This window comes from Propithecus coquereli, unplaced genomic scaffold, assembly GCF_000956105.1.
Source record: "Propithecus coquereli isolate 6110/MARCELLA unplaced genomic scaffold, Pcoq_1.0 Scaffold328, whole genome shotgun sequence".
NCBI lineage: Eukaryota > Metazoa > Chordata > Mammalia > Primates > Indriidae > Propithecus > Propithecus coquereli.
The window spans coordinates 3,093,924-3,120,104 of NW_012148930.1; the positions used below are offsets into that span (position 1 = coordinate 3,093,924).

Here is a 26,181-nt window from a genome sequence, read left to right on the forward strand (position 1 = left end):
TGTTTGATGTGTAGAATATAGTACATCTCAGTAAATGTTTCTCCTCTCTACTCCTCACTCCTCTCCTTTCTCTCCTTTCTTTTCCTTTTACCTTTGTAGAACCCTATATTTTGTGTGCATCTGTGTGTGTATGTCTCGTTTTTTCTTTCTTAGCATCTTGGACTTCAACCCCCAGACTTAAAATGAGAATAACTCTACTTGCTGACTTTGGAGGAATAGAGTTTTGAGATAGTTTTTTGGAGTTCTTCTGACCTTAAAGCCCTTGAACTCTTGGGATTTATGTGGGTAATAAATATATATAAATGCAGGTTATTTTTCATGTATGTTTTTATATAGCAATTTTATCTGAAAATTTCTTTACTGCTAGGCGAACCATGGAACTTCTCACACAGAACTGGACTCTGTCAAAGAAACTCAGAATTCCTGCAATCAGTCGTCTTCAAAAGATGCACAATGTTGACATTGTTCTTCAGATTCTTAAATCACGAGGAATTCAATTAAGTGATGAGCTTGGTAAATAACTCAGTAGAGATAAAACTTATTCTCCTCACTGAATATTGATATGTGCATATATTATGCTAATGGGCTACCTTTTCGTTTGTAGGAAATACAATTCTACCTAAGGATATTGTGGATAGGCACAGAGAAAAAACTCTCGGATTGCTTTGGAAAATAGCATTTGCTTTTCAGGTATTATACATTCGGTACATTTTGCACTTTTTGTCAATTTTGAATACTGATTTATAAAAGCAATTTGAATCAAATGAAGACTGCCAATAATACTATCATTTATTGGGGCTTATTCTATCCCAAGGGCTGTGATAATTGGTTTATACATATTCCAATTTAGTCTTCACCACACATCTACAAAGTAGGTGTTAAGTCTCCCTCACAGATGAGGAAATGGAAACTGATGTTTATGTCACTGGTGAGTGGTGGAGCTGAGATAGAACCCAGACTGATGTGGCTCCAAATCCCATGTCCTTAACCACTAAACATTCTGTCACTTTTATGTAGTTTGTGTTTGCCCTTTAGAAAAAAAATACGGATTGTTTTGGGGCTAAAATGTCCATTTTAGGCATTTTATTTTCTTAGAATTTTAAAATTTCTAATTAGATTATTTTATTTACTCTTTTATAGTTTCTCTAAATAGAAGATACTTTTATTACTATGGGTTAAAAATAATACATAAGAAATAAAAAGGTATTTACCATTTTTGTGTGTTTCAGGTGGATATTTTCCTTAATCTAGATCAATTAAAGGAAGAAATTGACTTTCTAAAACACACACAGAGTATAAAGAAAACAATGTCTGCCCTATCATGCCATTCTGATGTTGTTATTAATAAGAAAAAAGACAAAAGGACTAGTGGTTCCTTTGAGCAATATAGTGAAAACATAAAGTTATTGATGGATTGGGTAAATGCTGTTTGTGCCTTCTATAACAAAAAGGTAAGTTTCTTTGTTTTTGTTTTAACCTAATATCTTTAAATAAATTTTGATGAAAGTCAATTAAAATATAAAATCTTTTCTTGCATCTCTAAAATAATTTAGTTTATATGTATATGCAAACTTTTCCTCAAAGGAGTAAATGTATTATCATATACTATATTTCATCTAATGTGTCACCAATTATACAATGCATGATAATTTTATTTATCACTAAGAAAGAAAAAATGCCCTAGATGGGAGACTTAATAGAAGATACTTTCATAGAACTGGGACGTAAAAGATCATACCCTTATTATAAAGGTCGGTGCAGATAAACCCAACATGCAGGAAGAGACAACTGAGAAATCACCGCTAGGTGGAAGAAGGAAGAAAACCAAAATCTAAGTTGTCTTTCTATAGCTCAATACTGCATTTCTGTATAAGGTATACTTCTAAGTATAAATACATGAAAAAATATTGCCCTAAACACCTGGATAAACTATCTGGTAATAAATACAAAACGGGACAATGATACAGAGTACATGTAACTAAATACGATAAACTGTTACACTTAAAGAAGTTGTTAGTAGAAAAATTCTTAAATATTTGGATAATTTTCTGTTTTAACTAAGTACTAGACAGCCAAAGTTGGTCATCATTATTCATGGATTTCATATTTGGCATTTGAATACTAGCTAAAATTTATTTATAATAATAAATGCCAAAATTAATACTTGCAGCATTTTGTGGTCCTTCATTGACCGGTGCAAATGCCTAGGTGCTTATTCCCAGGTGAGGTCGAACAAGGTCACACTCTGCCTTCTTGTTTCAGCTCTTATAGTGTAGACAGTGTCGTTTTTATGATCTACTTAGTGCTGTGGTATTGTGGGGTTTTTTGTTGTTTTGTTTGCATTATTGTGCTTTTTGTTTGTGATTTCCCTAGTTAAATGGCTCTTAAGCGTAGTACTGAAGTGTTGTCTAATGTTCCTATGACTGATATGCCATATGCAGAAAATATGTGTTAAATAAGCGTCATTCAGACATGAATTACAGCGCTTTTGGCTGCGGGTTTAATGTTACTGAATCAGAAACACACATAAAACAAGGTTATGCATGGATTGGTTGAAAATGAAAATGTGACCAGAGGCTCACAGGACCCTAACTCTGTATTTCCCCATGAATAATGGTTCAGTATTCATAAATTCAGTGTTTACAAATAACAAGAATCCACTGTAATTGTTATAGTTTCCTAAGACTGTCATAGCAAATTACTACAAACTAGGTGGTTTAAAATAGAAATTTAATATTCTTTTCAGGCTTGAAGTCTGAAATCCTGTTGTTGTCTGAGCCATGCTCTCTCTTAAGGTTCTAGAGGAGACTCTGTTCCATTCCCTTCTCTTAAGTTTTGGTGGTTGCCAGCCAACCTTGGTGTTCCTTCACTTGTAAATGTGCTATTCCAAACTTTCCCTTTGTTGTCACATGGTATTCTGTCTGTGTGTCTGTTTCTGTGTCTCTCCTCTAATAAGGACACCATTCCTACTGGATTAAGAACCCACTCTATTCCAGTGTGACCTCATCTTAATTTGTTAAATTTGTAATGACCCTATTGCCAAATAAGGTCACCATTCTGATTTTCCAGGAAGGACATGAAGTTTTAAGGGACACTTTGTAACCCAAAACAATAATATTATAATCAGATCCTACTTTTAGAATGGTTGTTAGTATTTTATAATTGAGAATTTGGCTATGCATATGGCATTATACTAGTTACTGTTAGTAATTAATGTGATATTCTTAGCTATTAAGAGAAAATAACAGACTACAAAACCATTATGTTACCATCTAAATACAGTTAATTATTTTTCTGGTATTTCCAATCAGGTGGAGAATTTTACAGTGTCTTTCTCAGATGGCCGTGTGCTGTGTTATCTGATCCACCATTATCATCCGTGCTACGTGCCTTTCGACGCTATATGTCAGCGCACTACTCAGACTGTGGAATGCACACACACTGGTTCAGTGCTATTAAATTCATCATCTGAGTCTGATGATAGTTCTCTGGATGTGTCTCTTAAAGCAGCTGATTGTGGTTAGTCCCTTTTTGTTAATTAACTTTTCCAGTTCTTTGCCATGTCTGATTTTTGGCTACAGCAGTCTAATTTCTCTTTTTCACTCACATAATAGAAAATACTTCAGAACTATACAAAGAACTCCTAGAAAATGAAAGGAAAAATTTTCATTTAGTTAGCTCTGCAGTTAGAGATCTTGGTGGAATACCTGCTATGATTAATCATTCAGATATGTCAAATACAATTCCAGACGAAAAGGTAAGTAAAAGAAGAGTTTCTTAATTAACAACTCAATAATAAGAGTCTCAGAAGATGACAGTAAGTTGTATATTCTCTGTTGATCGGTTTTCATCTTTTGTGTTTTCTTTTAGGTGGTTATTACCTATTTGTCATTTCTTTGTGCAAGGCTTTTGGATCTTCGTAAAGAAATAAGAGCTGCTCGACTTATACAGACAACATGGAGAAAATATAAATTAAAAACAGATCTCAAACGCCATCAGGTACTCCTAGAAAATGAAAACACTATAGTGTGAATTATAAGTAATGAATTATTATAATTAATTTCATTGTTCAGTAGTGAAGATACCACTTGATTGATTTTTATATTAATATTTTACTGATGTATGATGTTATTATCATAAATTTAATAATCTATATGTTTTGGGTTGGGGAGGTATGATTATTTCTCCTTATTGGCTGACATTTCATTCAGATGATGTAGCTTCCAGTCTCTGTCCACCATTTTACTTAATCTGTTCCAGGGGGAGAGGAATAACTTATTTACTTTGTAAATTTATGAAGAATACTCTAGGGATGTTTAACTCAGGCTTTCCTTTCCAATTACTAAATAGAATCTAACCTCCTCCCGGAAAACAGGAGTTTTCCATTAATTTTTTCATGCTATGCTGTGTTAGGCTTGACCTCATCTAGTGCTGCTTGGGCCTGGGCATCAAATGTCTGATTTTACTGTTTAATTAGCTCATTTTGTTTGCCATGAAACTGTTTTCCAGTTTATCCTTTATTAGTTTTAAATATGGCATTTTGGTTTCCAATATTTTATTTTTCAAAATGCCTAGGACCTGAGCACAGGGATAGAGATATTATTTATTGATTCCCTTTGTAATCCCAGTAATACAAAAATTTGTATTAACATAAAATACATATTTTTTTCTTAAGTTCTGAGAAAATTGTCATTTTTTAGAATTTTTAAGAAAAATTTCTTTGGTCAAGAACAAACTATTTTAATCCTTTTGCCTCCCTACCCCCTCCACCAATTAACATTATGTTTATATTTATTTATTTGGAAAAATTGAAGAAAATAAAACAAGCAGCCATGACTAATAAAATTTATCATAGATATTGTAGAAATTACTTCTACCCAATATTATTTCTCAATTTTGAATTATAATGCATTATGATAAAGTTTATGGTAGCTATCTGAAAGAGCTAAATTTTGGCCACTCTTAAAGATAGCATATGTTTTCTTATACCATGTTAGACTTGGAAATAACACTAATTGAAATAATTTGCCCTTGCTCCACTAAAAGTCTTTGTAGTACCTTTGGGGAATAGGTAGGGTCTTGCACTTACTAATGGTCATTTCTGCTGCTCTATATGCTCTGTGCCCTATTTTGCCCTTTAATCTGCCTCCTCGCCCACAAGTCATTTGGAGGATAACTGTACTGTAGAAAACTTCTAGGAGAATTGTTTTAGGAAAGTTTTCAGGGAAGACTCTCTCATGGCCAAGTCCTCAAGTTGTTTGATTTATTCTTTTTATATTACATTAAATAAGAGTTTTAGACGTACAAGAAAGAGTTATCAATCAGAATATATATTAATATATGTATGCTTTATTTTTTGTTCAAGATAGCCTTGTATTGATCAGATATTAATTTAGAATTTTCATAGCTTTTTTCTGGTAAGATCCTTTTTCTTGATTTATTTCTTTAATGCAAATAAAAATTTTCCTGTTTTTTGAAGGTCTAAATTAAAAGAAATTTCTGTACCTATGGTTAAACTTCATCAACCCAATCATACCATTGTCTCTCTTCTTTCTCCTAGTAACCATATTCCCTCTCTCATACAATGACACTAACATCCAATTACAGTTTTTCATTTTCTATTTGGAACATTAAACAGCAGGCTCCCTGTATATCCTAATAGAAATTTTACAAATTAAGCATATAAATATTATCTTGAGACACTATTTTGGGGGTTTTATCTTTTGCTTTTACATCATTATTATAATTTATATAAATCCATTAAGAATAGAGTGTCTCAAACTTTCGTAGTGACAAAGAAACACTTGCAAGTAGCCAAAGTTACCTAGTGAATTATCTCAGAGCCCCTGACATGTTCCGTTTCTCAGTTCTTCCTGTCAACAAATGGGCATAAACTTTAAAGCAAAGTAAATCCTAGTATGTGGTGGCCCCTATATGAGACAAAATAAAAGAAATTAGCTGGTAACTGGATGGCTCAACAACAGCATACGATTAAAGATGACATGTGGTCCTACTTAGAGAAGGGTCAATGACTGCAGGTATGGAAGCGTTTACCACTAGCTTATGGAAGTTTTCAAATAGTTGCTAATTTTTTAAAATATATTTGCTTCTTTGTATATACTTTCCATCTTTAGCTTCTCTAATGTCATATAAAGTTGTTGTATTTTAGTTGGTTTGTAATAGAGATGATATAAAAGCTGAGGTAAGTTTCAATTTACCTTAGCCTAGTTATTCATTCATTCATTCACTCACTCGCTCACTCCTAGCTAACAGAGGTGTGCTTTCAACTTCGCTCTCTACAACCCTGAAGGCCACAGGCTTCACAGGGGCACTGAGAATGATGTTAGGTAGCTTCATCAACTTGGTATACATAACTCCCCTAGCCCAAGTTTAGAATTGTCTAGTTTTTCTACTCAGAGGAATGATCTAATACAGAGCCCTTACATTTCCTTAATATTTGTTTCAGTCTATTAGTTACCTTTTTTATATGTAGGAATACAGTTTGATCCCTTCCATGGTTGTGTTCTCATACTGTGCCGCCTCCATGCACACATACCATCCACTGATTCTTATTAATTAATTAGGATCTATAGCTAATCTCTGCGTATACCCTATAGACTATCTCAGACAACAACAATAAAAGTTGTCAGACATGCTATAAGTTGTTACTTTCCACCAGAGCAAATAACTCATAAACTGTAATAGTTTCCAGTTCAGGTGAAGTGAAGTGATAAATCTAGCCTTGGACAGTATAGCAAAGTGATTAAGGGCATGGACTCTGAAGCCAGATTGTCTCTTCAAATTCGATATTGCCTGGAGACTGACGAGCCACTTCACCTCTCTGCCTCAGTTTCCTCAGGATCATAAGAGTAGTATCTGCACATTTGTTATTATGGTTCTTGTGAGGTTTAGATATATCATTCATGAAGTGTTTAGAATGGTGCTGGACATAAAATATGTTCTTACTCATAGCAGTTCATTATGAGAAGTAACAGAGATACTGGCCTCTCAAGTTCCTAGGGCAGCTGGTTCCCATTGGACTGCTGATGGTCAAAGAGTGGCATCTCAAATACCCCTTCTCACAGCCCAAACCACACTTTGTTCTCTTGAGTCTCTATGATTTAAGGCCACAATGTATTCTGTGCTGAAGGAAGAAGTATGTTGTTTTCCTCCTCTTTTGTGTTTTTCTCGTTCAAATTGTAACAAAGTAACACTACCTTATACTGTAAAGCATTTTTTTTCGTATAATCCACTCCTTTCCTAAAAGTGAAGCATGCATTTGCTGGACCCAAATCTAAGAAACATACCACACTGCACGTCAGATTGCCCTTATCTTAATTATTGTGGCTCAATGATAGATCAAACATGTCTATGATCTTTATCTTAGACTATTTTTAGGAATCTTTGTTTCATCATGCAAACATATCTGCAAGCCCACCTATCAGCTGTTTCTACATGCCCAGAGGTGTAGTGTCAATATTCTAAAGATGAGCACAAGGAGCCTGGGGTGTGTTTCATTTCAGGATCAATTTGATTAATGTTTCACAGTTGATTATCTTACAGAGGATAATTTAAGGTCTTAAGTTATTGTTTAATTCACATTTGCTAATTTTCTTTAAGGAGCAAGACAAAGCTGCAAGAATTATTCAGTCAGCTATAATCAATTTTCTAACTAAACAGCGATTGAAGAAAGAAGTTAATGCAGCACTGGTCATTCAGAAATTCTGGCGAAGACTCTTAGCACAGAGAAAATTATTAATGCTAAATAGGGAAAAAGTGGAAAAAATTCAATATAAATCAGCATCAATTATTCAGGTATAGTATTCTGGACTAATTTTTTAATTTAAAGCATTTAATGACTTTTTTAAAGGAAGATGATAAAATGTGATAAAATTTTTAATGATTATATTTTAGGATTCTTAAATACTTAATGAATATTAAACACCTTTATTATCTGTAAAACTCTTTGCTGTGTTTAGCATAAGGCTGAAATATAATCGAAATGCTATTATACAATTAATAGACTACAGTGTAGTATAAACATAACTTTTATATGTACTGGGAGACAAAAAATTTGTGTGACTTTATTGTGATATTTGCTTTATTGTGATGGTCCGGAAGCAAACTCATGGTATCTCCGAGGTATGCCTGTATATATTTCAACTTTAGCAGACCCTGCCTAAGTGTTTTTGAAAGTCCTTATAGAAATTTAAAACCCACCAGGTGCTCATGATAGCATATGTGACATCGTGTCTATGTAAACATTTGAAAATTGTCTATTTAATTTTAGCCATTCTGGTGGTGTGCAATAGTATTCAGAGTATTTTTAATTTACATTTTCTTATTAATTAATGATGAACACCTTTTCATCTTTGAAATCTTTGGTGAAGTGTTATTTCAAGTATCTTTTTTAAATTTTTTTTTCAATTTGTTTGCCTTCTTGTGGATTTATAAGAGATCTTTATATATTCTGGTTATTAGACCTTAGTTGTATGTGCATTTTGTAAGTATCTTCTCCCAGGCTGTTATTTACTGTTCTATGTCTTACTAACGGAATTTCTTAACTTTTTTTTATGGTTAGTGTTTTTTGTGTACCATTTAAAGAGTGTTTCCTTATCCTAAGGCCTTGTACATATTGTCTTATATTCTACAAGTATTTTTTTTTTTTTTTTTTAGACAGAGTCTCACTGTGTTGCCCAGGCTAGAGAGCCGTGGCGTCATCCTAGCTCACAGCAACCTCAAACTCCCGGGCTCAAGTGATCCTCCTGCCTCAGCCTCCCGAGTAGCTGGGACTATAGGCATGTGCCACCATGCCTGGCTAATTTTTTCTATATATTTTTAGTTGTCCAATTAATTTCTTTCTATTTTTAGTAGAGACGGGGTCTCGCTCTTGCTCAGGCTGGTTTCGAACTCCTGAGCTCAAACAATCCGCCCGCCTCGGCCTCCCAGAGAGCTAGGATTACAGGCGTGAGCCACCGCGCCCGGCCATTCTACAAGTATTAATGTTTTATCTTTCAGGTTTAGATCCCATCTCAAAGTAATTTTATCATGTGACTTGTTTTAGGGACCATTTTTTCTTTTTTTATATGTGGGAATATTCAGTTGTTTCAGCAAGATTTACTAAAATAACCATCCTTGTGCCCTTGCCGTGCTACCTTTAGTATATGTCAAATATTCTTATGTGTGGTTCTGTTTCTGCTGTTTTTCTATTTCATTGGGTTTTTTTGTCTATCTTTGAGCCTTGCACTGTAGCTTTACATGAAATCTAGACATCTAGTAGGTAGTCCTTTGTTAGTGATTTGCAAATAATTTCTCCCAATCTATATCTTCTGTTTTTATTCTCTTAACAGAGTTTTTGCATAGCAAAAGTGTTTCATTTTGATGAAATCAAATTATCACTTTTTTTCTTCTATGGATTGTTCTTTTAGTGTCATATCGAAGTACTCTAGAAGTTTTATAATTTTCCCTTTTAAATTTTGACCTATGATGTATTTTGTGTTAATTTTTGTCTAAGTTATGAAGGTTAGATCAAGGTATACTTTTTTCACATTATAGATGTCCAATTGTTCCAACACCATTTATTGAAAAGACCATTCTTTCTCCATTAAAATATTTTTGAATCTTTGCCGTAAATCAGTTTGCCATATTTGGGTTGATCTTCTGATTCTATTCTGTTACATTAATGTATGTGTTTCCTTTGCCAATACCACAGTGCTTCGATTACTGTAACTTTATAGTAAGCCTTAAAATTGGGTATTGTGATTCTTCCAACTTTATTCTTTCTTCAGAATGGGTTGGGCTGTTCTAATTTCTTTGTCTTTCCATGTAGGTTTTAGATTCAACTTTTCCATATCTTAAAAAAATCCTGCCAAATGTTGGTTGGAATTGTGTTACATCCACAGATATTTGGAGGATAATTAACACCTTCACTATGTTAAGTATTCCAGTCCATGCAGATGGTATATCTTTCCATTTAAGATCTTAAAGATCTTATATGTATTTTGTTAGATATAAACCTGAGTATTTCATCTGTTTGCTGCTAATGTAAATGGCATTATAGCCTACAAATTTGCTTATTAGTTCCAGGATTTTTTTCTTTTTTTGTTGATTCTTTGGGATTTCCTAGGTAGATAATCATGTTATCTGTGAGCAGACAGTTTCATTTTTTCCTTCTCAATCTGTATACCTTTTCTTTTCTTTTCTTTTATTGCATTTGCCTGCACTTCTAGTATGATGTTGATTAGGAGTAGTGAGAGGGCACAACCTTGCTTTGTTCCAGATCGTAGAGGGAAAGCATCTAGTTTCTCACCAATAAGTCGATGGTAGCTGTAGGTTTGTATAGATGTTTTTTATCAAATTGTGGAAGATCCCCCTCTATTCCTAGTAATTTTTTCCAACAATTTTTCTTTTTCTTGTTCAGCATGGATAATTTGTATTGATCTTCAAGTTAAATTGGCTGTTGTCTCCATTCTGCTATTATGCCATTCCTGTGAATTTTTATTTTGGTTATTGTGTTTTTCAGTTCTACTTTTCTCATTTGCTTCTTATTTGTCTCTTATGTCTTTATTGAGACTTTCAATTTTGCATTAGTTCAACTTAATGGAGCATTTTTACTTTAGTTGCTTTAAAGTCTATGTCAAGTAACTTCAACATCTGTGTCATCTCACCATTGACACCTATTGATTGTCTTTTCCCGTGTGAGTTGAAATTTTCCTGTTATGTATTATGTCAAGTAACTTTTAATTTCATTCTGGATATTTTAAAGGTTATGTTAGGAGTCTCTGTGTTTTGTATAAATCCTATGGAGAGTGTTGATATTTTAGTTTAAGCAGGTAATTCACATGGTTGGGTTCAGGCCACAAATTCTCATCAGCCTTCTGTGGGTATAACTTCAATGTCAGTTCCTTTTCCAAAGCCCTTACAGTGATATTTGTATAAATATAAACTTGCTTATGTTTCTTATGTCTCTAGAATACAAATGAAGTATATAAATATACTTAGGATTCAGATGGACTTTTGAATTAGCTACAGCTATGTCAATGTTAAAACTAAACTACAAACAAAAGAGCTAAGTATCTAGCAAAAACAGGTTTGCTTTCTACCTTAGTATGTTTATTTTTAAGCAGAGTGTTAGAAAAATTAGTATTTTCAAGTGTTAAATGTAGAAAGCTATGTCTATTTTACTTTACGTCCTTTCTTACCTTTTTCAGGCTTATTGGAGAAGATATTCCAGTAGAAAAAGATTTTTGAAATTGAAATATTATTCAATCATCCTGCAATCTAGGATAAGAATGATAATTGCTGTTACGTCTTATAAACGATATCTTTGGGCTATAGTTACCATTCAGAGGCGCTGGTGTGCTTGTTTAAGAAGGAAACAAGATCAACAAAGATATGAAAAGCTAAAATCATCATCTCTTATAATCCAGCGTATGTTCAGAAGATGGAAGCGACGTAAAATACAATTACAAATAAAAGCTGCAATAATATTGCAAAGAGCTTTTAGAGAATGGCATTTAAGGAAGCAAGCTAAAGAAGAAAAGTCTGCTATTGTCATACAATCATGGTATAGAATGCACAAAGAATTACATAAATATATTTATATTAGATTTTGTGTTGTTACCATTCAGAGAAGATTTCGGTGCTTTCAAGCCCAAAGGTTATATAAAAGAAAAAAAGAGTCCACACTGACTATCCAGAAGTACTACAAAGCATATCTGAAAGGGAAGATTGAGCGTACCAACTATTTGCAGAAACGAGCTGCAGCCATTCAACTACAGGCTGCTTTTAGGAGAATGAAAGCTCGTAATTTACGTAGACAAATTAGAGCTGCTTGTGTTATTCAGTCATATTGGAGAATGAGACAAGACAAAATTCGATTTTTAAACCTTAAAGAGATGATTATCAAATTGCAGGCACACATAAGAAAACATCAACAATTACAGAAATATAAAAAGATGAAGAAAGCAGCCCTTATTATTCAGACTCATTTCCGAGCTTACATTTCAGCCAGGAAAGTTCTAACATCTTATCAGAAAACACGTTCTGCTGTAATTGTTCTACAGTCTGCATATAGAGGGATGCAAGCCAGGAAAATGTTTATTTACATCCTCAAATCTATTATAAAGATTCAATCATGTTATCGTGCTTATATTTATCAAAAGAAATTTCTGAGCCTAAAGAATGCTACAATAAAATTGCAATCAGTTGTCAAGATGAAACAAACACGTAAACAATACTTACATTTAAGAGCAGCTGCACTGTTTATCCAGAAATGTTACCGTTCCAAAAAAATGGCTGCACAAAAGAGAGAAGAGTATATGCAGATGAGGGAATCTTGTATCAAGCTGCAAACTTTTGTTAGAGGATACCTGGTGAGAAAGCAGATGAGGTTGCAAAGAAAAGCTGTTATTTTACTACAGTCTTATTTCAGAATGAGAAAGATGCGGCAGTACTACCTGAAAATTCATAAAGCAATTGTTGTGATTCAGAATTACTATCGTGCGTACAAAGCACAAGTCAATCAGAGGAAAAACTTCTTACAAGTCAAAAGAGCAGCTACTTGCCTACAAGCAGCGTACAGAGGTTATAAAGTACGCCAACTAATCAAACAACAATCTATAGCTGCTCTTAAAATTCAAACTGCTTTTAGAGGCTATAGTCAAAGAGTAAAATATCAATCTGTGCTTCAGTCTATTATGAAGATTCAGAGGTGGTACAGGGCTTACAAGACTGTTTATAATATAAGAACACATTTTTTACAGACAAGGGCAGCTGTGATTTCCCTCCAGTGTGCTTATCGTGGCTGGAAAGTTCGGAAGCAGATCAGAAGGGAATATCAAGCTGCAGTGAAGATTCAGTCTGCTTTTAGAATGGCCAAGGCCCAGAAACAGTTTAGATTGTTAAAAACAGCAGCAGTAGTCATCCAGCAACATCTGAGAGCTTGGACTGCAGGAAAGAAGCAACGTATGGAGTATATTGAACTCCGTCACACAGTACTGACGCTTCAATCTACATGGAAGGGAAAAACAGTGAGAAGACAGATTCAAAGGCAGCACAAATGTGCTGTCATCATACAGGCCTACTACAGAATGCATATGCAACAAAAGAAGTGGAAAATCATGAAAGAAGCTGCTCTTCTGATTCAAAAGTATTATAGGGCTTACAGTATTGGAAGGGAGCAGCATTGTTTATATTTGAAAACAAAAGCAGCTGTAGTAATTTTACAGTCAGCTTACCGTGGTATGAAAGTGAGAAAAAGAATAAAGGATTGCAACAAAGCAGCAGTCACTATACAGTCCAATTATAGAGCTTACAAAACCAAAAGGAAATATGCAACCTATCGAGCTTCAGCTATTATAATTCAGAGATGGTATCGAGATATTAAAATTACAAATCATCAGCGTAAGGACTATCTTAACTTGAAGAAAGCAGCAATCGAAGTCCAAGCTGTTTATAGAGGTATTAGAGTCAGAAGACACATTCAACTCATGCACATGGCAGCCACTTCTATTAAAGCCATGTTTAAAATGCATCAGTCAAGAAAAAGATACCATACAATGAGATCAGCAGCTATTGTCATTCAGGTAAGATACAGAGCATATTATCAAGGTAAAATTCAGCGTGAAAAGTACCTGACAATTTTGAAAGCTATTAATATTCTTCAGGCAAGTTTTAGAGGAGTAAGAGTTAGACAGACTCTAAAAAAGATGCAGATTGCAGCCACACTCATTCAATCATACTATAGAAGATACAGGCAGCAAACATATTTTAATAAGTTAAAGAAGGTAACAAAAACAGTACAGCAGAGATATCGGGCAGTGAAGAAAAGAAACATTCAATTTCAAAGGTATAACAAATTGAGGCATTCCATAGTATACATTCAGGCTGTTTTTAGGGGGATGAAAGCCAGAAGACATTTAAAAGTTATGCATGTAGCCGCAACCCTTATTCAGAGAAGATTTAGAACTCTAATGATGAGAAGAAGATTCCTCACTCTCAAGAAAACTGTTGTTTGGATTCAGCGAAAATATCGAGCACATCTTTGTGCAAAGCATCACTTACAATTCCTTCGGTTCCAAAAGGCAGCTATTAGAATCCAGTCATCATACGGAAGATGGATGGTAAGGAAAAAGATGCAGGAGATGCACAGGGCTGCTACTTTGATCCAGGCTACTTTCAGAATGCACATAGCACATGTGAGATACCAGGCTTTGAGACAGGCCTCTGTTGTGATCCAGCAGCAATACTACGCAAACAGAGCAGCAAAACTGCAGAGGCAGCATTATCTCAGGCAAAGACATTCTGCTGTGACCCTTCAGGCTGCATTCCGGGGTATGAAAACTAGAAGACGTGTGAAAAGTATGCATTCCTCTGCAACCCTTATTCAGAGTAGGTTTAGATCACTGCTGATAAGGAGAAGATTCATTTCCCTCAAAAAAGCTGCTATTTTTGTTCAGAGGAAATATCGAGCCACCATTTGTGCCAAGCATAAATTGCACCAATTCTTGCAGTTACGAAAGGCAGCTATTACAATACAGTCATCTTGCAGAAGACTGATAGTAAAGAAAAAGTTACAAGAAATGCACAAGGCTGCAGTTCTCATCCAGGCTACTTTCCGAATGCACAGAACGTATATTACATTTCAGACTTGGAAACATGCTTCAATTTTAATTCAGCAACATTATCGAATATACAGAGCTGCAAAATTGCAAAGAGAAAATTATAGGAGACAATGGCATTCTGCTGTCGTCATTCAGGCTGCATATAAAGGAATGAAAGCAAGACAGCTTTTAAGGGAAAAGCACCAAGCTGCTATCATAATACAAAGCACATATAGAATGTATAGGCAATATTATTTCTACCGAAAGCTTCAGTGGGCTACAAAGGTAATACAAGAAAAATATAGAGCAAATAAAAAGAAACAGAAATCTCTTCAACCCAATGAGCTTAAGAAAGCAGAGACTTGTATTCAGACAAGTTTTCAGGACATAAACCTAAGGAAACAAATTCAGAAACAGCATCAGGCTGCCATTACTATTCAGAAGTATTTTAAAGCCTTGGAAATAAGGAGGCATTATCTCCATCTCAAAGCAACAGTGGTTTCTGTTCAAAGAAGATACAGAGCACTAACTGCAGTGCGTACCCAAGCAGTTATTTGTATACAGTCTTCTTACAGAGGCTTTAGGGTACGAAGGGAGATCCAATCTATGCACCTGGCTGCCATACTGATTCAGTCTTTCTACCGAATGCACAGGGCCAAAGTTGATTATCAAGCAAAGAAAACTGCGATTGTTGTTATACAAAATTATTATAGGTCATATGTCAGAGTAAAAATGGAAAGGAATAAATTTTTAGCAGTTCAGAAATCTGTAAGAACTATTCAGGCTGCTTTTAGAGGCATGAAAACCAGACAAGAATTGAAAAACATATCTGAAGAAAAGATTTCAGCCATTGTTAACCCATCTGCACTCTGCTGTTGCGGAGCTAAAACTCAGCACAAAGCTGTTCAAAGTGAGGACGTTACGATTCAAGAGTGGTATAAAGCTTCTCCACTTGCTTGTTTTCAGGAAGCAGAGTATCATTCTCAGAGTAGGGCTGCAGAACCAATTCAAAAAGTTTTTCATGAAATGTTCACAAGAAAACTGGAAATGCAGAAATGCGCTGCCTTACGAATTCAGTCCTTCCTGCAGATGGCCCTGTGTCGAAGAAGGTTTGTTTGGCAGAAAAGAGCTGCTATCACCTTGCAGCAGTATTTCAGGACATGGCAAACCAGAAGACAGTTTTTACTGTATAGAAAAGCAGCAGTGGTTTTACAAAATCACCACAGAGCCCTTCTGTCTGCAAAACATCAACGACAAGTTTATTTACAAATCAGGAGCAGTGTTATCATTATTCAAGCTAGAGCAAAAGGATTTATACAGAAACGGAAGTTTCAGAAAATTAAAAATAGCACCATAAAAATTCAGGTATTTATTGAATTTAAAACTTTCAGTCTTTTGAGCAATATTTGTTAGAATTTATAGAATGAGCTTAAGCAGTTCATAAAGAAATAATACTTAGTTTCAGTGACCATTTCACTCATCTTTCAAAATGGAACATTTTTGAGGGTTGAGAAAGGGCACCAGTGATAATTCACCTAAGACAGCACAAAACCGGGATTGTTCTGGCCATGGTCACCCTATGCTCGGTGCATATCAGTAGGTGTTAACTGTAGCACTCCTGAAAGAATTTTAAGAAAATGGGAGTTCTCTATTTGGCAAAGTTACTTTTTTAAGTAGAAAATTTAAGCTCAGGTGAAGTATTATTTAATGTAATTTAGGCCAAATAGGGTAACTTTATTCCTCTACTAATCTGTTGACCAGAGCCACTTAGGCTAGTAGCATACTTTATTCAGAGTGTTGAGTACTTCTGGCTTCCAAAGCACTTTTATATTATTTTATCTGATCTATTCTTCAAATGTGTGAGAAATTTTCTCTCTTTTATAATAAAATATGAGAGAACTGAGAAAGGTTAACTTGCCAGTGTTGCACAAAGAGAAGCAGAATCAGGAATTAAATCTAGGTACTTTAGCAATTTCTGTTTTTCCTGCAATAACCTGGGCTTTGAACCCATGTGTGATATGTTTGATATCTTGCTGGGTTGCTGTTCATCTTAGAAGTAATGTTTTATTCAACTAATATCAAATACTGGCAATGTGCCAAATACTGCACTGGGTGTTAGGAATAGACAGTGAGTAAAACATACTTCTTAATATTTGCTGTCCTCCAAGAACTTAATTGAGCAAAAAGAGTTGCTGGAAACACAGAGAAAGGGAAACCAAGCTAGTCTCAGTGGTCAGAGAAGACTTCCCAGAGCAAGTGACATTGAAGTTATTTAACTTGAAATGTTAAGCTGAAGTATGAATTGGAAATAACCAAGTAAAAGGTATGGCAGGAGAATTCCAGTTCCAGGAGATAACATGGAAAAATCCCAAAACTAGAGGGAGCAATAAAAATGATCTGAGACTAGGTTGGCAAAAGAGGGAGTAAGACCATGGATAGATTTATTGTATAAGACATAGAAAAAAGTTTAGTTTTTATCCTGCAGAGTAAAAGAAGTTTTAGAGGAATTTAAGCAGGAGAAGGCTAGAAAAAAAATCACTCTGGCAGGAATGTGGAAGATGGACTGAAAAGGGAACAAATCTAAAAGCAGGGAGAGCAGGCCGTTGGCAGTAGCAGGTGAAAGATCGTCATAGTTCAGTGTAGGTTAGGGACAATGGGACTGTATGAATTAGTTCGATTCGAAGGATAGAACTGTCATTATACAGAACATAAAAAAGGAAGCAGGCCATGTTTACAGCGTAAGTAACTGAGGAGTTACTTTCCCATACACTGACGTAGGGAACAAAGAAGAGGAGCAAGTTTACAGATTGACGATGAATTCAGTTTGGAGTGCATGAAGTCAGAAGTACGTAGCACACGCTCCCCTTGAGATGTCTAGTAAGGCAATTGACTGTGTTTGTCTGGAATTCAGGAGGGTAGTATGAATGTTAGAATTTGATTTGTACGTAATTGGCATATACAGGTAATGGGGGGCAGTGATGGGGTCCCTTAGGGAGAACGTACAGAATGGGTAAAAGAGGGCCTGGGACTTGAGCCGTGATGAACATCAAAATTCAAGGACATTAACAAGGTAAGTCAACATGGTATTAAGAGGGAAAGAAGAAAGCTAAGGCATTATGGTATCAAGAAACCAAGGGTTGAGGAACAAAGGAAGGAAGGAGTCCTCAAATTCCAAATGCTACCAAGAAGTTCAGAATCGAAAGTTGTTAATTGGATATATTAGTTAAGGTTATATTCAGCTGAAATGATTGAAAAGCCAAAATAACAATCTTATGAAAATTTGACTTTTTTCTTTTATGTAATTATGTCATAAAATTATATTTTACACATGCAATTTTTAGCGTGTACCAGTGGTCTCAAACTTTAATGCATATTGGAATCACCTGGAATCTTTAAAAATACTGATATCTAACTCCTATCTCTAGCATTCTGACTTAATTGGTATGGGGAGCATCACGAGCATTGGGATTTTTAAAAACTCCCCAGGTGGTTCTGATGAGCAGCAAAGTTTGGGAACCACTGGAATATACTGTGAATTACTGAATAGCTATATGTATACACATATATATAAGTGTATATAATGTATTCAGGTTTACATAAAAGTATGTATGTAATATATAAATATATATAACTTATATAAAAATATTCTGATTTATGTAAAAATGATATGTAATATACTCAGAGTGAGTTAAGGACATCTCAAGAGTATTTTTGAACATACGTAATTCTTTTTTGAGACAGAGTCTCACTCTGTTGCCCAGGCTAGAGTGCCGTGGCGTCAGTCTAGTTAACAGCAACTCAAACTCCTGGGCTCAAGCGATCCTTCTGCCTCAGCCACTCAAGTAGCTTGGACTACAGGTGCTGGCCACCACGCCCAGTTACTTTTTTTGTTTCTATTTTTAGTTGCCCAACTAATTTTTTTCTATTTTTAGTAGAGACCAGGTCTCGCTCTTGCTCAGGCTGGTGTCAAACTTCTGACCTCAAGCGATCCTCCCGCCTCGGCCTCCCAGAGTGCTAGGATTACAGGCGTGAGCCACCGCGCCCAGCTGTAATTCTTGCCTTGTCAACTGAATCTAGAACCTAATCCTCGGATAAGTGGGAGCTGCAGTATTTGTTGTAGGGGTATTAGAGTCAAGTAGACTTCTATTCAAATCTTGATTCTATCACTTACCACCTATCTGGTAACAAGTCTTTCTCAATCTCAATTTCTGCATTTTTATATAATAGAGATCTCAATGAACATTTCATAAGATAGTTTTAAATATTAAATAAGATAGCTCTGCCACTTATTAACCTGTGGAACATCAATAAGCTACTCAATGTCTGGGTCTTGATTTCCTCCTCTCTAAATCAGAAATAGTATCACCTAATATAAGGACTGATAGTCTTTAGTGCTTAGTTCAATAAGTTATAGCTGTCACTTAATTTGTAGTCAGCCACAAGGTGGCCAAAATTACAAAATCTGACAGTCCTATCGTAGATAGAAGCTCCCAGTATTCTGCTTCAGACTGGACATAAACCCCGAAATATACGTGGAATGGTAAGGATTCCTCTTTCTCTTCTCCCCAGGAAGTGGAGTAGGTCAGTGTGTTCATTTTCTATCTGTTCTTCAAAATGGATTGAGGTGGTGAGGACAATGCACATAATCTGGCTTTTCAGATATGCATATCTTCCAATATTTAAATATTGGTTAAGATTTTGTTAGACTGGGCTGGCCACAGGGTATGTGTAATAAATTACATAGTAGGAATTCACTATAGTAAGCACCTCTGTTCTCAGAGGGTTCACTATGTATCAGAGTCTGTGTCGTGATATGACTATATTTCTGCAATTTATTTTTAATGGCATTAACCTTATATTAAATACTAATCCTTCCAATTTACAAAAAAACTGGACAACTCATTGCATACTTTTTATATTTATGTATTCAATAGGCCATGTGGAGGAGATATAAAGCCAAAAAATATTTATGTAAAGTAAAAGCTGCCTGCAAGATTCAAGCCTGGTATAGGTGTTGGAGAGCACGCAAAAGGTATCTAGCTGTATTAAAAGCTGTTAAAATTATTCAAGGTTGCTTCTATACTAAACTGGAGCGAACACGGTAATGTATCGCAGTTCTATAGAGGAGTGGGAGAATATTTCTGTGTAGTAGCTAAGTTCTTATATACAATAAAATAACACTGCTTATTGATTTTTCTTTTAAATGTTTGTTGTGCCTAATTTATATGGTTAGATTTGTTATTATTTTCTCTGTTAAGGAAACAAAATATATCTTTTGGACTGTCTTTTTTCAGATAGAGTGTAGCCTTGATAATATAATTAGTGAAAAATATTTCCTTATACCCAATTAATTCTCACAGAGATGAGGGTAAGAACAGAGGGCTGGGAAGTGAATAAATAATCTAGTTAAGTCTTGGTTTCCTTATTAATACTTTGGTCCATTTTATTTGGTGACTTAGCTTCTGACAAAATTTTTTTTGAACTTTATATTATTCTCTATATTCTGTGTCGTTAATGATGAAGACCCTAACTACCAGCCTGTCTATGTTAATTCCATTTCCCTAGTCCTAGTTCATTTCTTATACACACATTTTCAGAAGCTGTTAACAGATCATCTTTTTTTTTATTTCACAGTATAAGAATTTTTCTTCAGTTACCAGAATTGATGGATTGTTGCATCAGCGATGGTTTTAAAGATCGTTTCAGGAGAGCACACTAGTGTTAGAGGAATTCCTGGATCAATTCCATGGGTGGTAGAAGGGTTTAACATAAAAACTGAACTCATGGTGATAGAGACTAAAATGATGGTTAGCAGAGAGGCTAGTGTGGTTTGCGGGGAGGGAGGGATAGAGAGGGATCGGTTAATGGGTACAAAAACAGAGTTAGATAGACTGAATAAGATCTAGTGTTAGGAAGCACGATGAGGTGACTATACTTAGCAATAATTTATTATATATTTCAAAATAACTAGAGGAGTGGAATTGGACGTTTCCTAACACAAAGAAATGATACATGTTGACAGATATCCCAATTCCCCTATTTGACTATTACTCATTGTATTCTTGTATCAAAATATAGACACTCTATAAATATGTACAAGTATTAATAAAAGTTAAAAAAAATAAGATACTGTTGCTACCATCAGCTATCAAGGACCAGTATGTAATTTTCCTGTATCAAATACTGAATATTTCTATCGACAGCCTTATTTTCTAAGAAACGTGGCAACAAAACAAGCTAATCTTTCTACTTTTTCCACATGACCAAAACAGATCAAAGAGTCTGTCCATTCTCAAGTTTTATCTGTTACCACTATGTTGACTTCTAAAATTTAATCTCTAACACTCACTTTTTTTTATTTTTCTACAATTCTGTTTACAGAATATCTCTATTCAGATATTCTGATGATGCCTGTCTTCCTTTGAAATGAATACCCCTTTCTTACTTGCCTGATCTCTCAAGTTCTCTTCCTGACCACTTCCTGTCTGCTCAAAGACTCGTGGAGTACAAACTCAAATTTTATACTTTACCATTTTTTCTACCACCATTGCCTTTATCTAGGTTTTGTCTAGATTGGATAATCATATTTTCTTTTGGTCTTGTTCAAAATTCTGCAACATGTTAGAATTGTAGAACTTCATATTTCTTACCCACTGGACTGTCACCAATTGTAAAATTCTGATTGCTAGAATTTAAGTATGAATTATACTTTTCCACTGTTTTTTATTCTGTCTTTGCCTTTCTTATATTTTATTCTCCTCTAGTATAATATTTAAAAGGGAAGGCAATAAATATTTATTGAATAAATTAATTTTATATTACTTTCCTATAACTACTTTTTAGGTTTTTGAATGTGAGAACATCAACAATTACCATTCAGAGAAAATGGAGAGCTACACTTTCTGGAAGAATAGCTCGTGAGCACTTCTTAATGATAAAAGTAGGTATAAAAAAATTCATTTGCTAAGTACTACATTAGGAAACAGAAAACAAACAAAAATAGTGTCTTTAAGACCTGGCTATGCATTTATTTCACACACACTATTGCAGTCAATTACAAATTATATTCACCCGTAAATCTACAAGTCGCTAGTATTTTTGTGGTTATATCTTACAGGCATAGCTTGTTGTACTGCACTTCATTGTATTGTGCTTTTCAGATAATTGTGTTTTTTACAAATTGAAGGTTTGTGGCAACCCTGTTGAGCAAGTCTGGTTGGTGCCGTTTTTTCCAACAGCATGTGCTCACTTCATGTCTCGAAGTCACATTCGGGTAATTCTCGCAGGATGCTATGTCATCAAGTGATTGAAGGTGTGCTGTTGGTATGCTGTATGTCTCAAAGCTATAGACAGCTTCCCTCATAGCTGTTTATGATGGTCTTTGTGTTCTCCACGTCGTAGCTAGCATTTTTGTTAAACGAATTTGTTCTGTGATGTTGGTCTTTCTCGCCCGCACAATGGAGAGAATCAGGAGGATGAGAGGGAACGAGCACCAGGTCTCTGTTGATCCTGGGCTACACCTTCCTTCTGGCTATAGACCTTATGATTTTAGAAATAACACTTCAGCACCTTTCATATACATGAAACATGACATTCTTAAACTATAAATGTAAAGAAAAATCATCATAATTATACGATCTCATTTTACACTGAGAAACTCAAGAACCTCTAGCAGGTTGAAAATCTTTTTATTTCTATCTATTAATGTTACTTGCAAATTTTTCCTTATAGAGACATCGAGCTGCTTGTTTGATCCAAGCACATTTTAGAGGATATAAAGGAAGGCAGATCTTTCTTCAGCAGAAATCTGCTGCTTTGATCATACAAAGATATGTACGAGCTAGGGAGGCTGGAAAGTATGAAAGGTTAAAATACGTTGAATTAAAAAAATCTACAGTTATTCTACAGGCACTGGTGCGTGGCTGGCTAGTAAGAAAAAGAGTATTTTTAAGTAGAATATCTCATTCTTATAAAATGAAAGTATCGATGTTAAATAGTGTTAAGAAATTTTGTAGAATAATTTCAGAACTAACATGACCATTAACTTGAATTCATTCAGCTGCTGGAGAGCCATGTAACAAGAGCACTGGTTGTCACAGATTTTTGTTCTACGATCTTACTGTTTCCCACAAATGCTCAGCGTCAAAGATGCAAAATAAAATCTCTATTACGTAATAAGCCTTAACACAGGCACTGGAACATGTATGAGGGAAAAGCTCCATATGTGAATGAGGTCAACTGTTCTTCAGGTAGCTTTTTGCTGCCAATAAGCAACTTTTGAGATGTTGCAACTCCCGTTCCTGTGATAGCTCCACAGCTTCTTCAGCAAGACAGAATCCTTTTTGGGGAGCTCATGACATTTGGGTTTCTAACGTGTGAAGTACCGGCATAGACAAAATAATTAGATTTGAAGTTTCAAAGGACGTACCTTTTGTCTTTTGTTCATTAAATATAAATTGGAAGCCCAAAGGCCACTGTAGCTTATGCTACAAGAGTCATATGCCGGACCTGCACTGTACTATATAGTACTGGAGAGATTAATTCATATAATTTTGTCTGATTTAATATTACCATCTTCAACAGTTCTGCTCAGAAGACTGTAACCTTTTTTTGAGTTTGATATTTATACCCTTCTCTAATTATAAGTACATTACAAAACCTCAACTAGCTGTTATTGGGTAGTCCAGTTAAATTAAATGCTATTATGATTTAGTAAAGTACCCAACATATAATTTTGCTTTCTATACCCTGAGTTACACTATTAGAAATATTATATAGTAAAGGATTTTAATCTCTGAATTACAATATAAATGTAATAATTAAAAGTTAATTTCTGTTTGCTAGTTTATATATTTTAATGTTGAGGTTCTACAAAAATAAACACTGATTATTTTACGAGTCAGATACTTAATTATTAATACTCTTTGTTTTTTTCCCTTTAGATTTTAGAACAGAAAGCCAAAATTCGGCTTCTCCACTTTACTGCAGCTGCATATTACCACCTGTCTGCTCTCAGAATTCAGAGAGCATATAAACGTCACGCGGCTGTGAAGAATGCCAGCAAGCAGGTTTGTTCAGCCATCTGTATTCAGGTTAGCTTCTCCTTTGAAGTAAAATTATATGATATAATTTTCTGTTAGAAATTTTTGATATATAATAAACAATTTCCAAATGCCTTACGACAAGCTCATATAATACTTAGCCTTTCACTGTGTAGCTTTTAGAATGATTCAAGGGTAGAAGTAGATTGATGTTTTGTGGCACAGAAATAAAGATGTGAATTATTCTCTGATAGAATTGTCCTCATTTACACTCCTACTAGCACAAGGTAGCCTTTACTCTACATCCTTGCCAACATAGACCGTCAAAAAACTTTCTGATTTTCGCCATTCTAATGTACTGGAAATGCTATCTCATTTTTGTTTTAGATTTACTTGATTGCTAGCAACTCTAAAAATTTTTTCATGTGTGTTATTTAATTTCTTATCTATGTATTCTGTGCTTTTTTTATGTTCTTTTTGCATGCATTTCACCCATTCTGTTGGATGTTCTTTATTATGATTTATAGGAATTCTTTATATATTCTGGAGAAGAATCCCATCTGTATACATTAACATAGAGTTACATATAAAATAGTTAGTGAAAAAACAAATTGCAGAATGATGCACACAGTTTGATAGAATTTATATAGATTGTAAAATGAAGGCAGTCTTATGCAGGGTTAAATACACTCACATGCACACACATGCGCACACGCGCACGCACACACACACACACGCACACACACACACACACACACACACACACACACCCACCCCTGTCCCCGCACATGGACTGGAAGGATTTGCACCAAGTAGAGTGGGGAACTAATGCCGCTGCAGAGAGTTGAAAGATACTTCAATATACTGTTCTGTTTCTTTCATGTATAAATGTGTATATGTATGTATGTATTTTTTAAAAAACCTGAAGTAAAAATGGAAAAAAAATCTTTGTTTTAAACAGAGATGGTTTCGAGCAAGATTACAACAAAAAAGTTTTATTCAGAAATATCACAGCATCATAAAAACTGAGCATGAAGTTCAAGAATGTCTGAGCCGGCAAAATAGGGCTGCATCGGTAATACAGAAAGCCGTTCGCCATTTTCTCCTTCGTAAAAAACGGGAAAAATTTAATAGTGGAATCACTAAAATTCAGGTAACCGAAACTTGCATGGTTTTAGTTCAAAAGTTTAGTTTTATCATCTATATGATATCTGATACATTAAAAACATAGTCACATACATTTTAAAAAGCTAAGAGATTAGCCAGTGGAATAACTCATAAACGCTATGCTACCATAATTTCATTGCTAAGCTCTTTCTTTTCAAATTCCCTAGAGGAGGTTTATGATCAAGAAATGAAAACGTATTTTAACCTTTTGAGTAGATTTGGATGTCTTTGATCAATGAATGATGCCTAGTTTACATATAGGAATATGATATGTATTTCTTGTTCATAAAATTGATTTTGCTATTTATTAGAATCTGAATTGAGATTTTAATTGAAATGTATCTGATCATATCATATAAATTTACTGAAAATATTTACATTGTAGAAATAGATATAGATATAAGTTCAAAACATTGACTCATCTTAAAATTACTCTGTTTTTTAATCTCTTTAAGGCATTATGGAGAGGCTATTCTTGGAGGAAGAAAAATGATTGTACAAAAATTAAAGCTATACGACTAAGTCTTCAAGTTGTTAACAGAGACATTCGGGAAGAAAACAAACTCTACAAAAGAACTGCTCTTGCACTTCATTATCTTTTGACATATAAGCACTTTTCTGCCATTCTTGAGGCTTTAAAGCACCTAGGTTAGTTTGTTTTAACAATATTTTGTGTAAAATTAGGAATGTATTTTTACCTTTGAATGTTTAAAAATATTATAATAGTACATTATAAGCTAAAACTTCATTTTTTTGCTGTAAATTTACTTGTTTTTTTTTTCCCCCACTTTCAGAGGTAGTTACTAGACTGTCTCCGCTTTGTTGTGAGAACATGGCCCAGAGTGCTGCAATTTCTAAAATATTTGTTTTGATCCGAAGTTGTAATCGTAGTGTTCCCTGCATGGAAGTCATCAGATATGCTGTACAAGTCTTGCTTAACGTAGCTAAGGTAGTTTTCCATTTTAATAACGAAATATTCATTGGTCAACAAATATGATCCTGCGTATTCAGTTTATGCTTATTTATCACTAGAACTTAACTCTCTAAGTTAAAATCACTTATATACAAGAGTCTTACGGGGAAAGATGTTTAATCTAGTAACATAACTATGGATAAAAACACTATTTTTTTATGATTTTATTTCCTTTGCCTTTATAATATTAATAGCAATGATGACTATTATTTATTAAGTACTTAGTACATGCTAGTATTTTTCATGCTTTGTTTAATCCTTACAGTAATCCTCTAAAGTAGTTCATATTGTTATTCCCATTTTATAGAAAAGGAATAATAATAATTATAGAAGTTAGGTTCCTCCCCCAAGAACCTGAGTGTGACAAGTGGTATAGTTGAATTCAGATCCATTTCTG

At 34.6% G+C, this 26,181-nt stretch overlaps 1 protein-coding gene across 2 annotated transcripts in view; it reads left to right on the forward strand.

Annotated features, from left to right (window-relative positions):
- Nucleotides 1-26,181, forward strand: part of ASPM (asp (abnormal spindle) homolog, microcephaly associated (Drosophila)) — a 48,436-nt gene that overhangs the window by 17,106 nt on the left and 5,149 nt on the right. The window contains exons 11-25 of one of the 2 annotated variants that reach the window (XM_012650454.1): nt 368-513; nt 605-690; nt 1,230-1,451; nt 3,312-3,519; nt 3,615-3,757; nt 3,871-3,999; nt 7,621-7,815; nt 11,211-15,968; nt 19,538-19,704; nt 21,447-21,543; nt 22,335-22,544; nt 23,546-23,695; nt 24,606-24,797; nt 25,267-25,459; nt 25,606-25,760. In XM_012650454.1, the coding sequence (XP_012505908.1) occupies nt 368-513; nt 605-690; nt 1,230-1,451; nt 3,312-3,519; nt 3,615-3,757; nt 3,871-3,999; nt 7,621-7,815; nt 11,211-15,968; nt 19,538-19,704; nt 21,447-21,543; nt 22,335-22,544; nt 23,546-23,695; nt 24,606-24,797; nt 25,267-25,459; nt 25,606-25,760 (7,051 nt within the window). The remainder of the gene's footprint in view (nt 1-367; nt 514-604; nt 691-1,229; nt 1,452-3,311; nt 3,520-3,614; nt 3,758-3,870; nt 4,000-7,620; nt 7,816-11,210; nt 15,969-19,537; nt 19,705-21,446; nt 21,544-22,334; nt 22,545-23,545; nt 23,696-24,605; nt 24,798-25,266; nt 25,460-25,605; nt 25,761-26,181) is intronic. The other variant, XM_012650455.1, reaches the window with a different exon arrangement.